Source organism: Microcebus murinus, chromosome 10 (assembly GCF_040939455.1).
Source record: "Microcebus murinus isolate Inina chromosome 10, M.murinus_Inina_mat1.0, whole genome shotgun sequence".
Lineage (NCBI taxonomy): Eukaryota > Metazoa > Chordata > Mammalia > Primates > Cheirogaleidae > Microcebus > Microcebus murinus.
This window is the reverse complement of record NC_134113.1, coordinates 18925604-18943026: the sequence shown is the minus strand read 5'-3', so window position 1 is coordinate 18943026 and position 17423 is coordinate 18925604. Positions and strand designations below refer to the sequence as shown.

Sequence of the window (17423 nt, the reverse complement as noted above, 5' to 3'; positions counted from 1 at the left end):
ACTGAACAGGAGTGCTCCACTAAATAGGGCCTTCTTTTTGTATACATTCAAAAATCCAAAAGTCTTTTTGTTTGTTTTATCTTCTAGCCTCTGAACCTTGAGGTGATCCAATGGGTAGAAAACAGAAGATATTATTTTTGTTCTTCATATACACTTTCCAAGAATATAAAGAATAAAATTTGCATGAAATAATCAAGTTGGGGTACTTTTTATCATAAAATTCTAAGATGGATAAAAACATCTGAATGCTGGATGATTCATTGTTCTAATAAAATCTTGATCCACATACAGAGACCATTTTCTAGGCTACGATGGGCCTGTCCTCACCCTTGGATTTTCTTGATACCAATTTTCAGTTGAATGGATAAGACACATCTATAGAGAGCTATGCACTACCCTTCCAAGGAGATATGGGGGAAATTTCTAGTTGTGAAGGAAATTTTTGCCACTCAATTAGCAACTCTATTCAAGCATATTTTAGCAAAAATAAAAGAAATATGTATATTTATGTACAGTTAAGAATAAGAATAAAGTTCATTAAAGAAAGTAACTTTATGACTTTTTATGAGATATTATTTCAATATTTAAAATCTTGAATCATTTTTCTTATATTTCCTAGAAAGACAGAATGAATGTATTTTTCATAATGAATAGAGTATCATTTATAATATTAAAAGAAGTATTATTAGATAGATAGCAAACTGCCTGGAAGAGTCAGTGAGTGCTAACAAATGGAATAATTAATTCCCCTTTCACTCATAGAGCAATCTTTTTGTTTTTCCCATTTTTTCTTTTCCTTTCTTTTTCATTTGTCTTTATATTCATAAATCCAAATGCAGAATTTAAAATTAAATTGTAAACCAAATATTTCTAACTTATTTTGAAAAGTGATTTAAAAGAGATTGAGCTTTTAACAACTAGTTAGTTGGACATTTTAATTGGATATCTTCACTGACAAGAATTCAGATGTCAGGAACATTTGTTTAACCAATCTGTAGTTATGCTGTGAATGGGTTGTTTATAGAATTCCATCCCAGCAATGCAAGGGCTCTGATGTTGTACCCTTATAGCAACCCAGGGTAAAAAATCTGAAGCTTTGTCTTTTTAATCCTCATACCACCCCTTTGAGGTAGGCAGATGATATATTGCCCCCATTTTGCAGATGAGGAAACTGAGGCACAGAGAGGTGAAGTGACTTGCCCAAGGTCACACAGTGGTGAGTCCATGGCAGAGCTGGCAGATGTTTGTTCCTTCATTGAAAAAAAGAAACCAGGACTGTTAAAATTCCTAGCCTTCTGCTCTTCCCATTCCGTGGCTTCCTCTCTGGACTCGCCAATCAAATTTGAATCAGTGGACTTTTGTGTCTCAAGTTCCTCTTAGAAGGTATAATTGGGGGGACTCTACCTTCTTTCCCCAATAGATGGATTTTTTAGTACTCTTCTGTTTTGTCTCGTCTTTGGCTCCAGACTTTCTTTTGTTTTGCTTTCACCTTTTACCGTTTTGGCCAGACTCTTTCATATAACAAACTACAAAATAGCACCATTATACTAAAAAACAGAGTTTTACATACTGTTTGATATATCCTGTATTATTGATATGCTAAATTTACATAGTGCTCTATATGGAAAAAATAAAAAGAGAAAAGTTACTAATCAGGTTGCACGTTAAGTCATTATTCGAGGGAATCATTTAGAGTTTAAGAGACTTTCTATGTTTAAAACATATACCTAAAAATGATTGGCCTCAAAGTTGCAATTATTTGCATTATTTTCGTAAGCATGATGTGGAAAAATAAAGCTTTGTGTCTAAAATAAATGCATCCAACTTATATTTGGTACAAATGCCACAGATGGAATCTTGTGGGTTAAAAATTGGTGTACTACTTAACTATTTGCTGCTGCTTTGAGGAGGCCAAATTCGGCAAATATAAAGGTTATGAGGAGAGGTGGTGGGGATAGACAAACAAGATTATCAGACACTATAAAACAAACAGCCTGTGTTGTGTAGAAAGAAGTGCAAATAAGGAAACAATTCATAAACCACTTAGACAAGACTGCTGAATGAATGGCTCCAGCAGCCAAGATTCAGAGAGGAATTTAGTGCAACTGGATCTATACAACACCCATGCATTTGTGGCTCTTGAGAGTCAGGGACTAAGATATATATATATATATATATATTTTTCCTATAGAACATTATTAATAAAGGATCAACAGCAATCTACCAACTCCAGGACCATTTTTGCAAGGTGCAAAGCTTTAATAATCACTCCTAAAGACAATATTGGAATGTTTACTTGTATATTTCATTGGGGGGAATGCCCATCTTTTAAATGTTATCAAACTTCTTTTTTGGTAGGTGGTTCCAATGGTCAACAGGTAACTTATGCAGAACAAAGGATCCTGCGGTGGCATGTCACTCTTCACTCCTCAAGGAGGTCTTCCTACATTCTGTAGTTCTTGTTTCCTGCACTCCCTCTACTTGCGTTCTTCAAATGTACTTCCTATAAATGAGAGAGAAAAGTGGCATTAATTTGATGAGGCTTTATGTACCCATTTCTTTCTATCATTGAGTCTTAACCTTTCTTACTGTGTGCATTACCAGTCAAGCTAATAGACAGTTTGAGCCCTGGTTTTCCTGAAAAGACCCTATATAGGTGGACAGGCCTTTACTATTTTGGCCAATCCTCGCTCAGTCTTTTTCTATGTACTGCTGGTGATATGAATACCACAGATTGCTTTATAATCACACACAGATGCATTTCTATCCATCTGCCTTAATCACAGATTCATTGACAGAAAGGGGATCCTGAAAAATCCAGCTTTCTGTCCTATAGATCTTTTCCTAACAACAACAACAAAAATCAATCACATTTATCACATCTTGGGATCATCCTCTATTTTGTTGCAGTTTGTTCTGTTTTAATTTTTGTAAAAAGGAGATTTTTTTTTTCTTCCTCTAGAGAAAGGTGGAGTTTTAGAAATAGAAGATTAAGAGATTTTATAATTAATTTCGAATCTGTAAAATCACAGACATACTAAGCTTAGCTCAAATCCTAGCTCTTCCAATTTCTAGCTATGTGAACTTCTGCAAGTGACAATCTCTTGTTTCTCAGTTTCTTCATCCATAAAATAGAACAATAATAGTATCTGCATCATGGGATTAAAGAGTAAATAATTAATGTAAAAGCACTCACAATAAGTCTGGCACATGGTAAGTACTACAAAAACATTAGCTGCTATTATTATTATTATTTACTCATTTTTATCTTCCTATTATTATCATCTTTATTTAGAAATAACCATTCTAGGACTAGAAATCCTGGGTTCCTTGCTTTGGTGCTACCATCCACTCATCCACTATTATATAAGGAATATTGAGTTTTGTTTAGAATATATGCCACTTGGGAGCAGAGACTTGTCTGGTCACTGTCATAGCCCCAGTATCTAGCACAGTGCCAAGGATACTGAAGGTGAGTGGGAAATATCTGCAGAATGAATTAAATGAATGAATATGAGGGACCCCCTCATGATGTGTAGAATCGAGTCGTTATACTTTTCTGTAACTATATTTTATCCTTGAATATATTTGAATAGCAAAGAATGTAGATGAGGAGATTTGAAAAAATAGAGAATGAAATGGCATTTACATGCATAAATTTAAGGTACTTCTTTTCTTGGTTTTACCTTTGCTGGACGGCCCTCTATAGGAGGATATAATAAACAATTATTAGTATAAAATGAAGTTTAAGGAGCCACAGTATCCCTTTCCTCTAGAATATGTTTCCATCAAAACCAAAAATAAGACTTCTCACCATGGGGGCTAGAATCTGCAAACTGTTTTTTCTGGCTAAGGTAATGAATGCCCACCCAATCACAACATGTGTTAGGAGCTAAGGCACCTTATAGGCCACTCAGACCTGAGATCTGGAGAGGGTGAGAGGTTTTAATACTGAGCCTGGGGAAAATCAGCTACCACTCCTTGGAAATAATACCCACTGGCTAAGGCCCTAGGGATTTTGGCAGTTTTTCTCACACATGTTTTTTAGCTCTACTTGGAACATTATCACCAAGTCCTTCATGAAAGATCACTAGCACTTTGTGAATTGATGGTCAATATCCTGTACTGACTGAATAGAAGAAAGATGGCATCATTGTGTAAAAACATTTATTAAAATAGTGAGCTCAGTGGCCACTACAAAGAAAGCTTGTGGGAAGAAACTGAGCATTTGTGTAGAATATCTTGAAATGCCATCTGTTTAAAATCCTGGCATGTTTCCCTCAAATATCATACAAGTCCAATTAGCATGCATTTGTTGTGGTGCAAAGCATCTACCATTAAGCTACCAGTAAACTTGTGTTTCCAGTATTACATCTTATGCTGCTTTCTTACAGGAGTTCCCTAGAAAAATGAAGGAAAGATGTATGGGGCCATAGAGTAGCATCTCTAATGTTCTCAAACTCTTTGAAACATTCTGTTCAATTCTCAGTCAGCCCTGTTAATAGTATGTGGTTCATCAAAGCCCCCATAATAGCAATTATTAAGGATACTGCCTCATGCTGGAAACTCAGACTTGTGGGGGGAGGGGGAATGGGCATTTATTGAAACCTTGAAATCTGTACCCCCATAATATGCTGAAATTAAAAAAAAAGGATACTGCCAAACTAGTAATCAAGTTAACTGACAGGTAGAGAAACACAATGATTTGAATTTTACCTTTATTTCTGTTTAAGAGGCATACCATCTTTAACAAAAGAAGATTTATAAGAATCTGCAATGCCCTAACTAAGAAAATGCTCAAGAATGAATTGGTAAAAGAAAGCCTCATGAAGTGTTTAATTTCCATTCTTACTCTGAAGTTCAAGTTAATTCCAAATTTCCAGAAGAAAATAGTAAAGTATCTTTTATGCTTCACTCTTCAAATTAATGGTGGCTGTAGCAAAAAGAATTAAAGTTAAATTGGCCAGCCATATAGATCTTATCTTTTGTCCCTAACCAAGAGATTCTTTTGCTTTTCCCTCAAAGCAGAAGCTATAAAGGGCAAAGTCTGAACAGAGGGATCCTTTGGTCTATTTCTTCTGGGTCTGTCTCAGCATCACAGCAAAGCCATGGCTAAAACTCACTTGAGTAAAGCAGATGCAGTTCCAAGTAGCACGGTTCCCATGCATACATGCGTACAGTGCAGGCCATTCAAACCAGCTGGGATGTCGTCTGGTTTGAATTTGGCTCTCTTCCCAGGCTCTCACATGTGACTTCTTTGTTGCAGACAATGACAGTGACAAAACAAAAGCACTCAGGGACTTGGTCTCAGTTGCATCTGTTGCTTTGCTCATTGTCCTAACTTAATTACACTGGCCACCCTTGACAATGGGTGGCAAGTGGAGGCACGTTAGAAGCAACCATCGCTGGAGCTGGCACTCACCTTCAGTGCACTTCTTGAAGGTTATGAAACTGTCCCACATTCAGCCAAGCAAAAACTTTTCACTTTAACAGTTTGTCCAAGACAAACAATCCAGCTGAAACTGTTTCTAGTATACAACTAGACAGATTTTTGAAAGGAAAACAGTAGTGAGTAAATACTGTTTCCTATTGACACCAGGGAAAGTAAGACCATTAAAAAAAGTTTTCCTGTGAGGCTATAGTAAAAGGTATTGCATTTTTATTTGAGTTTTGGCTTGACTGTCATTGGTGTATATGAATGCCTCTGATTTGTGCATATTGATTTTGTAACCTGAGACTTTACTGAATTCATTTATCAAATCTAGGAGTCTCTTGGATGAATCCCTGGGGTTTCTAGCTACCACATCATCAGCAAAGAGCGAGAGTTTGATCTCATCTGCCCCCACTTGGATGCCCTTAATACCCCTCTCTTGCCTGATTTCTATAGCTAGGACTTCAAGCACTATATTGAATAGAAGAGTAGATAGTGGGCATCCTTGTCTAGTTCCAGTTTGAAGTGGGAATGGTTTCAGTTTTTCCCCATTCAGTATGATATTGGCTGTGGGTTTGTCATAAATGGATTTGATAATTTTAAGGTACGAGTCGCCTATGTCTATTTTGTTAAGAGTTTTTATCATAAAGGTGTGTTGGACTTTGTCAAATGCTTTTTCTGCATCTATTGAGAGAATCATATAGTCTTTGTTCTTGTTTTTATTTATGAGGCGAATTGCATTTATAGACTTGCGTATGTTGAACTAGCCTTGCATCCCTGGAATAAAGCCCACCTGGTCATAGTGAATTATTGTTTTGATGTGCTGCTGAATTCTATTTGCTAAAATTTTGTTGAGGATTTTTACATCTATACTCATGAGGGATATTGATCTGTAATTTTCTTTTTTTGTTGCATCCTTTCCTGGCTTCGGTATCAAGGTAATATTGGCTTTGTAGTATGAGTTAGGAAGGATACCATCCTTCTCAATGTTGTGGAATAATTTCTGTAGTATAGGTATGAGTTCATCTTTGTGTGTTTGGTAAAACTCTGAAGTGTAGCCATCTGGTCCGGGACTTTTCCGTTTGAGGAGGATATTAATTACTACTCCAATTTCTGAGCTTGAGATTGGTCTATTCAGAAATTCTGTTACCTCCTGGGTGAACTTAGGGAGGTTGTATGTTTCCAGAAATTTGTCCACTTCCTCCTCATTATGTAGTTTTTGGGCATATAGTTTTTTTTATAGTAATCAAAAATAACGTTTTGAATTTCTGTGGTGTCTGTTGTGACCTCTCCTTTCTCATTTCTTATTGAGTTTATTAGAGTCCTTTCCCTTTGAGTTCTTGTCAATCTAGCAAGAGGGCTATCAATTTTGTTTATCTTTTTGAAAAATCAGCTTCTGTTTTTTTGATCTTCTGTATAATTCTCTTGTTCTCAATTTCATTTAGTTCTGTCTTTGATCTTAGTTATTTCTTTTCTTCTAGTAGGCTTGGGATTGGTTTGCTCTTCTTTTTCCAATTCCTTGAGTCTATTCATTAGGTTGTCAGTATCTAAGCTTTCTGTTTTTTGGATGTGAGCGTTTATTGCTATTAATTTTCCTTTCAGGTATGCTCTTGCTATATCCCACAGGTTTTGGTAACATGTGTCTCCGTTATCATTTAGTTCGAAGAAACTCTTAATTTCCCTCTGAATTTCCTCCTTGACCCAATAATTCTTCAATAATAGATTGTTCAGATTCTATGACTTTGTGAAACGGTGAGTGTTTCTATAGGAATTGAACTCTAATTTTATACCACTATGGTCAGAGAAGTCACATGGTATAATTTCTATTTTTTTGAATTTGTTAAGATCTGATTTGTAGCCTAGTATGTGATCAATTTTGGAGAAGGTTCCATGGGCTGCTGAGAAGAAGGTAAATTCAACTTTATTTGGGTGGAATGTTCTGTAGAGATCTGTCAGAACTTTTTGTTCAAGAGCTCCGTTTAAGCCCATTATTTCTTTGCTTATTTTCTGTTTGAAGGATCTATCCTTTCATTCAGTGGAGTGTTGAAGTCCCCTGCTACTATGGCAGTATTGTTTAACATGTTATTTAGATCAGACAAGGTTTGCTTTATGTAATTGGGTGTTCCTGCACTGGGTGCATAAATATTAAATATCTAGGAATATATTTAATGAAAGATATGAAAGACTTATACAAGGAGAACTATGAAATGCTAAAAAAGAAATTGTAGAAGATGTAAACAGATGGAAAAATCTACCTTGTTCATGGATTGGTAGAATCAATATCATTAAAATGTCAATATTAGCTAAAGTGATCTAAAGAATAAATGCACCCATCAAAGTACCATCATCATCCTCTACAGATCAAGAAAAAATAATTCTTAACTTTGCGTGGAACCAGAAAAACCTCATATAGCCAAAGCAATCTTAAGTAAAAAGAACAAACTGGGAGGCATCAGTCTTCCTGACTTTAAGCTGTACTAATAAAGCAATAATAATTAAATTAGCCTGGTACTGGCAGAACAGAGGCATTGATCTTTGGAACAGGACTGAGATTCCAGGGATGAAACCATCTGCATATGGTAACCTAATCTTTCATAAAGCAGAGAAAAATATACATTGGGGAAAAGAATCTCTTTTCAATAAATGGTGCTGGGAAAACTGAATAGCTACATGCAGAAGAATGAATCTGGATCCCTACCACTCACCTCTCACAAAAATCCAATCAAGATGGATAACAGACTTAAACCTAAGACATGAAACCTTAAGAATCCTAAAAGAAGATGTTGGGAAGACCCTTTCAAACATTGGCCTAGGCAAAGAATTCTTGAAGAAGACCCTGAAGCAATCATCACAGCAATAAAAATAAACAAATGGGATCTAATCAAATTAAAAAGCTTCTGTACATTTATTGAAAAGGGATTCTTTTCCCCAATGTATGTTTTTGTCTGCTTTGTCAAAGATTAGATGGCTATATGAGGATGGTTTTATATCAGGGTTCTCAAATCTGTTCCACTGGTCAATATTCCTATTATTGTGCCAATACCAGATTGATTTAATTACTACAGCTTTGTAGTATAGTTTGATATCTGGCATATTAATACCTCCCATTTTATTTTTATTGGCTAGAATTGCTTTTGATATGCGGGGTCTTCTCTGGTTCCAAACGAAGCATAGAATTATTATTTCCATATTTGTGAAGAATGATGATGGGATTTTAATATGTATTGCATTGAATATGTAGATAAGTTTGGTTAGTATAGACATTTTAACAATGTTGAGTCTGCTGACCCATGAGCATGGTATGGATTTCCATCTGTTTACATCCTCTGCTATTTCCTTCCTCAGTGTTTCATAGTTCTTCCTGTAGAGGTCTTTTACTTCCTTGGTTAAGTATATTCCTAGGTACTTTATTTTCTTTGTTGCTATTGTGAAGGGTATTGAGTCTCTGATTTGGTTCTCAATTAGATTGTTGTTGGCATATATGAATGCCTCTGATTTCTGTGTATTGATTTTATATCCTGAGACTTTACTAAATTTATTTATCAATTCCAGGAGTTTCTTGGTTGAATCCTTGGGGTTTTCTAAATATAATATGATATCATCAGCAAACAGTGAAAGTTTGATCTCTTCTGCCCCTATTTGGATATGTTTAATTCCACTTTCCTGTCTGATTGCTATAGCTAGGACTTCCAGCACTATGTTAAATAGAAGTGGAGATAGTGGGCAGCCTTGCCTGGTTCCAGTTCTAAGTTGGGAATGCTTTCAATTTTTCCCCATTCAGTATGATGTTGGCTATGGGTCTGTTGTATATGGCTTGTATCATTTTTAGGTATGTCCCTTCAATAAATGGTGCTGGGAAAACTGGATAGCCACTTGTAGAAGGCTAAAGCAAGATCTATACCTTTCACCTTTCACAAAAATCAACTCTCGCTGGATAACAAACAGACTTAAACCTAAGGTATGAAAGTATTAGAATTCTAGAGGAAAATGTTGGGAACACTCTCCTAGACATCAGCCTAGGCAAAGAATTTATGAAGAAGACCCCAAAGGCAATCACAGCAGTAACAAAAATAAATAAATGGGACATGATCAAAGTAAAAAGCTTCTGCACAGCCAAAGAAATAGTCATGAAAGTAAACAGACAACCTACAGAATGGGAGAAAATTTTTGCATCCTACACATCTGATAAGGGACTGATAACTAGAATCTACTTAGAACTCACGAAAATGGGCAAGAAAAATCAAACAACCCTATCAAAAAGTGGGCAAAGGACATGAACAGAAACTTTTCTAAAGAAGACAGAATAATGGCTAACAAACATGAAAAAATGCTCAACATCTCTAATCATCAGGGAAATGCAAATCAAAACTATAATGAGATATCACTTATTTCCAGTAAGAATGCCTTTATCAAAACGTCCCAAAACAATAGATGTTGGTGTGGATGTGGAGAGATAGGAACACTCCTACACTGCTGGTGGGACTGCAAACTAGTTCAACCTTTGTGGAAAGCAATATGGAGATACCTTAAAGCGATACAAGTGTATCTACCATTTGATCCAGCAATCCCATTACTAGGCATCTACCCAAAAGATCATATGACACTCTACAAAAAAGACACCTGCACTCGAATGTTTAGAGTGGCACAATTCATAATTGCAAAGCTGTGGAAACAACCCAAGTGCCCATCAATTCATGAGTGGATTAATAAAATGTGGTATATGTATACCATGGAGCACTATTCAGCTCTAAGAAACTATGGTGATATAGCACCAGGAAAATCTTGTATATTCCTGGATAGAGCTGGAACCCATACTACTAAGTGAAGTATCCCAAGAATGGAAAAACAAGCACAACATATACTCACCAGCAAACTGGTATTAACTGAGTAGCACCTAAGTGGACACATAGGAACTACCTTAATTGTATTAGGCGGGTGGGAGGGGGGCTGGTATATACATACATAATGTGTGAGATGTGTACCGTCTGGAGGATGGTCAACTGGAAACTCAGACTTGTGGGGGGAGAGGGGACAACGGCATGATTTGAAACATTAAAATTTGTACCCCCATAATATGCTGAAATAAAAAAATTTTTTAAATGATTCAGTACCATCTAAGATGATTAAAAGCTTCTGCACAGCCAAGGAAACTATCATTAGAGCAAATAGACAACCTACAGAATGGGAGAAAATACTTGCTCTCTACACTTCTGATAAAGGTCTGATAACAAGAATCTATCTAGAACTCAAAAGAATTAACAAGAAAAAAATCAAACAACCCCATCAAGAAATGGGCAATGGAAATGAACAGAAACTTTTCTAAAGAAGACAGAATAATGGCCAGCAAACATATAAATGCTCAACATCTCTAATCATTAGAGAAATGGAAATCAAAACCACAGTGAGATATCACCTAACCCCAGTGATATTGGCCTCTATCAAAAAATCCCAAAGCAACAGATGCTGGTGAGGATATGGAGAGACAGGAACACTCTTACACTGCTGGTGGGACAGCAAATTAGTGCAACCTTTGTGGAAAAGAATTTGGAGATACCTCCAATAGCTAAAAATAGAAATATCATTCGATCCAGCAATAGCATTATTAGGCATCTACCCAAAAAAGCATAAGAAATTCTATAATAAAGACATCTGCACCTGAATGTTTATGGCAACACAATTCACTATTGCAAGGATGTGGAAACAACCCAAGTGCCTGTCAATTCATAAGTGGATTATTAAAATTTGGTATATGTTTACAATGGAATATTACTCAATGCTAAGAAATGACAGTGAGCTAGCACCGCTTATATTATTCTGTATTGAGCTTAAGCCCATTATCCAAAGTGAGGTGACACAAGATCAGAAGAATGGGCTCCACATGTACTTGCCATCAAATTAGTACTGACTGATTAACACTATGGTGCTCAAATGGTGGTGGTGTTCACCAGGGATTCAGGAGTTGTAGGGGTAGACCCACACCTGAGGGATATGGTGAACATTTTGGAGGGGAAGGGCATACCTCTAACCCTTGCTAGGGAGAGGCAAAGATATGAAGTGCAACCAAAATGTTAAAAAAAAAAAAGTTGATCCTCTAGCTCACTGGGGTTGACTAAAGAAATTTATCCTTCTGAAGGAAGGACTAACCAACTCATTAGAAATTAAGTTTGAGAAAGGGCTTAATTTGTGATATATGTTATTGGACACTGTGACATACATAGATATTTGGGAAGCTAGAAGAGGCCTTGAAGAGGCCATTCACATTCTCTCATTGTCTTCTGGCTCTTATCCCAGCTCTGAGATTTCCTCTGGAAAGCTATCCACAAATTTTTCAATTAAGACAATAACTGAAGACTAACACTAATAATAGCAATAATTATAATCTTGCTTAACATTTGGCAGAAGCTCTATGGTTTACAGAATAATCTCACTGAACTCTCACAACCACATTGTAAGGTGATGTGACATTATTTATATTAGTCCCATTTATAAGCTGAGGCTTGCTAAGATTTAGTAACATGCTAGAGGTTGTATAGGAACAAACTGATAGACCTAAGACTGAAATAACCACAGTTGCCCTTGCTTGAACATTTATTATGTGCTGGGTATTGTATTATGCAGGTTAATTGCATATATTTTCTTATTTAGTTATCATAAATCTATCTGAGATGAGTTCTGATATCATGATCACTCTACCTTTAAGGACTCTGAAGCTTGGAAAGGGTGAACACTTGCCTAATTTCTTACCGTGATGACGTATGTGATAGTGGTTGGGATTTGCACCAGTTCCTTCTGACTCTAGAGCTCCCCAGTTAGCCACTCTGCTATCTTGCCTCTCCAAGAGGTAAAATGACATCTGGTGGCTCAGAGTTCAAATCTCTTTCCAATAGCAATAGTTGATGAGCTGCCTGTGATTCTGGGGTGGTAGATGATGCTGGTTTAGAGGGTAAGCAGTGCCCTGGGGCAGAACACTCTCAATGGCTGCTGTCCCTTGCCACAAGTGGGACCTGGGCCCTATTTGTCATGGTTATTTATTGTGATCTAGTGCACAGTATTCAGTTAGCAAAAGCTAACCCCCTGGATATTATAACCCCTTCTTTTCTCCCTGCCTATCTTTGTGAGATTTTGCCTGCGAGATGGAATCTAAAAGAAGGATGATAATATAATAGTTTCTTTAAATTACAGGGAGGAAGCAATGATGTTTTCAATAGACTATGTTTCCATCTCCACCCACTCCAAACAAGTTAACTATTATATGGTATAAAGTCTAAGAAAAGCCTGGCACCCTATAAAAAATACTGGGAAAATATCATCCAGCATGGAATATTAGCAGCCTATTGTACAGCATACATAAAGTACTAACTCAGCATTGACCTTCTCCCAAAAAGGGTAAAATGAGAAAGAAAGAGCAGTGGATGATTAGAGAGATGGTCCAGATATCAGTTCTTTACCTGTTGAGAAGGATGTGCTGTAGCAATTTTGCTGGCTTAGCCTGGGGATATGTGAAATTGCAGAGGACAATTTAGATGTTTTGGTATCAACTTGGGTATCTCCTTACTTCAGGGAATCACAAGTTCAAATTCCAGGAGAGTTGGGTCAGCCATTTATCTCTGGGAGCCAAGCAAACTGAGTGTCATGAGATCTATTCAGAGCTTTGGGATGTGACTTTACAACCAAAGGACAAGGTGCATGTTTCAAAAGACCTGTATTCCTTGTTGATATGGCTGCCTCTTTAAGAAAGAGGGAGAGGTATGTACTTGCTGGACACAATGTTGGTCTGCCCAGCCTCATGTTTTTTTCTAGAAACCTCATCTCACCTTTTATGTGGCTACGGGGTGGGGGGAATGACCTTTTCCCCTCAATACGATCCTCTTCTTTGGTGATGGTTGATTGGCCCAGGGCAGGCCCTTCCCACATGCCAATGACTGAGTGTGGTAGGGACACCAAAGGACATCTATTCCTGGGAAACTCAGGACTCCTTTACCAGCCAGCATTGGCTGAAAGACTCCCTGCTGGCTTTGCTGAGCTTTCCTTAGACTGTGTGGCAGTCTAGGATGTGTTCACCCAACCTTTTCTTCCTTCCTCCTTCACTTGAGGTCAGATTTACCTTGTGGTCTGAAGGTTTACACAGGGTTCCTCTAAATTCTAGTTCCTTTCACACAGGCATTCCCAGTCATAAAAGCCTTGCTCATTTAGGAGGACCTGGGCTCACACACCTGGTTTAGATCCCAGTTCCTCCACATAGGAGTTGTGTGACCTTTGACAATCACTACTTGTTCTCTCCTCAGTTTCCTCTTTGTAAAATGTAAGGGTTGCGTAAGAGCACCTACCTCCAGTGTTGTTATAACTGAATGTGATAACCCTTACACATTTACCCAGCATAGGGGATAGTTGTGTGCAAGGGAGCCTACTGTTTCAAGGCCACTCGATTTAGATCCATTATGTGAACTTGATTGTTAGCAACATCAATCTATTCTGGTTTGTGTGCTGTCAGAGTCTACTCTGGGCCTACCTTTGTTAGACCATTGATGTGTTATAGAGTAAATTCTGCACGTTTATCCCTCCACTGAAAGGTAAGCTACTTGATGATAGGTAGAATATTTCCTTCACCTCTTTACCTTTCCCAGATCTAAGCATGGTGCTTTGAGCAAAGTGGCAAACTAAGAAATGTTTATTAAATTGATTTAGATTTCCTGCCGGAGGGATGGAATAGTGTTCAGGTCAACAGCAAACATTGCATGGCTACTTACTTCCTACTGTGTTCTATAAGGACAAATTAGCACAGAGCCTCCTCCTGTCTCAGAACTTACAAGTGACAGGTTGTGATATGGTAGATATCAAGTAAGAAATGAAGGAGATAGTGTAGTGTGTGGTTGACACACTGGAGTCCATCTCAGGTTTAGTTTCTGATTACTTGTTATAGCAAAACTTTGGGAAGATATTTAGCCATACTCAGCATGAGTTTTCCTATCTGTACAATAGGGATAATTATAGTACTCCCCCTTCCCCTACAGGGTTATAGTGAAGATCAAATGTGGTTATTTGCTATAGGCCTTACCACAGGGCATGTGCCTAATCAATATCAGCTATTGTTATTATTATTAAATAGTTACTATTTCCAAAGCACTTTCCATGTTAGGGTGCTTCTGTCCTTTCTCTCGCTGAATGTGGGGAAAGAGTAGCTACCACCTGGGTTTCAGAGCTCCCTTGAATGCTGGGATTGCAGACTTATAGCTCTTTTTTCTAGTGACTGGCGCATCACTAGGAATGCCCAGGAATCAGGATACTGGTATGTGTCCCATCATTATTCCAGGATTGTCCTGATTTAGCAACTTTCTTACTCTTCAAAGGACACAATTGACCCTATCTCAAATATTTCTGCCATGATGTAAGAAATCTCTACCAAGATGGTTTAAAAGCTTGGGGAAAAAAGGAAAAAAAAAAAAAAGAAAGAAAAGAAAATGCCAAAGGGTACTTTCTCGTGCTGGCAAAAGTATTCATGTTGCTGTTAATAGTCTTGAAAGATGTAAAATACTTCAGAGTTCAGGGCTGCTTAGGCTGTTGATTTTATGGGCAGCTTGTTCAGTTAGCTGTTTGTGTTTGTGTTACATTTTTAAATTTAAAAAAGTTTAAGCACACTATCTTTCCCAGAGGGAGTTGATTTTGGAATTGATGAAAGGTTCAAATGCTTTGGTATTTAAAAAAGTGAAACACCAGATTCTAGCAATTTTACTGATATGTGCTAAAGATTCAGCACATTCTTACCTAAAAACTGGATTTGATTATTCTTTTTCTCTTAAGCCTCCAAAATGCCATTGTTTCATCTGACATACAAGTTAAGCTAGAGTTATTTAAACTAGTGTATGCAGTAATTTATATTACAATGTCCTTGGGAGATGTGAGGCCCAGGGTTTTTACCTTTTGGTGTCATTTCAGTGCAATAGTGATGAGTTCAGAGGGTTAGTAGGAAAGGGTGTTGCCCTCTTCCACTCATTCCTTGTATGTGTGACAAATCTGGGCAGAACATTTAAATGCTGTGTTCTGAATTTTCCTCCTCACTGAATTGAGAAAAATTTTGGAAGTTTGGAAGGCTTTCCTGAACTTTTAGGATGAACAAAATAACACTATGACAAGTTAAAGTGATTTGCATCTGTTTGAGGTTGATGGGCGCCTTCAGCATATAAAAGTAAACACTCAGAGTGCCAGACAGAGTGATTCCAAGGCAGAAAATGGCACAAGAACAATTCCTGCCTGCATACAGTTTTTAAAAAAACTCAGATTTGTTGCTTGTGCACCTCTGCCTCCATTCTAGCATGCTTTTGAAGAAGGAAACAATATTATTTACAGAGAGACAAATCAAAGCATTCAATAGTGACGTGGGTCAACCGATACTGATAAAATAACAATAATAATGCTATGCATTTATTGATTCATTTATACTTTTTATTTGTACTAGTTTTCTAATGACTCATGAGCTATTCAAGCATGCCACACACTTGCACCATGACATAAATTCTGCACATTCTCAAGTCTACAATTGTCAACTGAGTAGGAATCTTTACCCAACCCTCAACTTGCCATGGTCTTGCTCCTAGTCTTTTGGAATTTTTGTTTTGCCATAATTGTTATCTAAAACTGTGAAAATAGGACATCATATTTTCCCAAAGGGTAGAGCTAGTTGGTCTTTGATTATTTAATCTCTTGGTGTTGGCTAGACAGAAAGGCTCACGTGAATATTTATACATTTTACACAGAATTTTGTAGAAAGTTTTGCCATGTATCTTGGAAGCCTAGATCATTTGGGTGGTTTGGGTTTGGTATAAAAGTTCTTGATTTCTCACTGGGAACTTTGGAACGATTTTATCAGAGACCAGAGTTACCATTATGCTCTGTTTTCATAGGTTTTGCTCTTAGCATCCCATCTTCTTGTGGTAATTATGACTATTCCAAGGAGAACAGTATAATGCATTGCTACCTTTTTTTTCCCCAGAGTGACAACAATATGTGCCTCCTCAAGTAAATGTATATTCTTTTATCTGATCAATGGGAATGAAAGTATATGCCAGAATGAATAGAAGAAGTTAGAGGTTTATGGTTAAGAAAGGGGAAAGTGGTTAAAGAGGCACTGAATAGTTTTTGCCAATAATCCCAGTCTTTAATAAAAGTAGGGGTAGGGGATGATGGAAGGAAGATTGGCTGGACGCACTGACCTTTAGTCATAATGCGTCAAGAATTAGATCTGGAAGTTTCAAAAGTTGCAAATTAGTTCTATGGGAAAGTTAGTGGGATCTACAGATGAGAGGGATCTACAGAGTACCTCTCTATAGATCAGATAGGCAGTGGTTGAAGTCCCTGGCTCCTTAGAAGATACATTAGAAAGAAGACCAACTTCTTTCTGCCCTTACAATAATGTTCCCTTATTATTTCCTGAATAATATTTAATTTAGGGGTCTTTGAGAAGATAAAGTATTCCTGCAGTTTTTTTGGAATGGTGGTTAGTTTTTACCTGGAAAGAAAAGCCAAACTGTAATTAACTATAATTTTGGAAAATCATTTATCCCAAATCCCTACTAGATGCAACAATGCTAGAACACAAAGCTATACACATGTACACACACACACACACATACACACATGCATGCACAAGTAAAGAAAAGAAAATAATCCCCTTCCCCTCAAAACTGTTTGATGTAGTTAATTATAGATCCTAAATTACTACCAAGGACATTTAGAATTAAAATTAGTTGGATGCACCTTTAGCATTCTTATTAACATTTCTAACCAGAATACTATAAAAATCTCTATGTACATAAACTCAAAATGTTTAGGAAATGGACAAATTCTTGGAAACATACAACCTCCCTAGGCTCAATCAGGAAGAAATAGAATTCCTGAACAGACCAATATCAAGTAATAAAATTGGAGCAGCAATAAAAAATCTTCTAACAAAAAAAAGTCCTGGACCAAATGGTTTCACAGCCTAACTTTACCAGAC

General features: G+C 37.1%; 1 protein-coding gene across 3 annotated transcripts in view; it reads right to left on the bottom strand.

Moving 5' to 3' along the window:
• Nucleotides 1–2238: 2238 nt before the first annotated feature.
• Nucleotides 2239–17423, bottom strand: part of IGF1 (insulin like growth factor 1) — an 84229-nt gene continuing 69044 nt past the window's right edge. For all 3 annotated transcript variants that reach the window (XM_012772679.3, XM_076007073.1, XM_012772680.3), the window contains exon 4: nucleotides 2239–2503. In XM_012772679.3, the coding sequence (XP_012628133.1) occupies nucleotides 2444–2503 (60 nt within the window). In that variant the 3' untranslated portion in view covers nucleotides 2239–2443. The remainder of the gene's footprint in view (nucleotides 2504–17423) is intronic.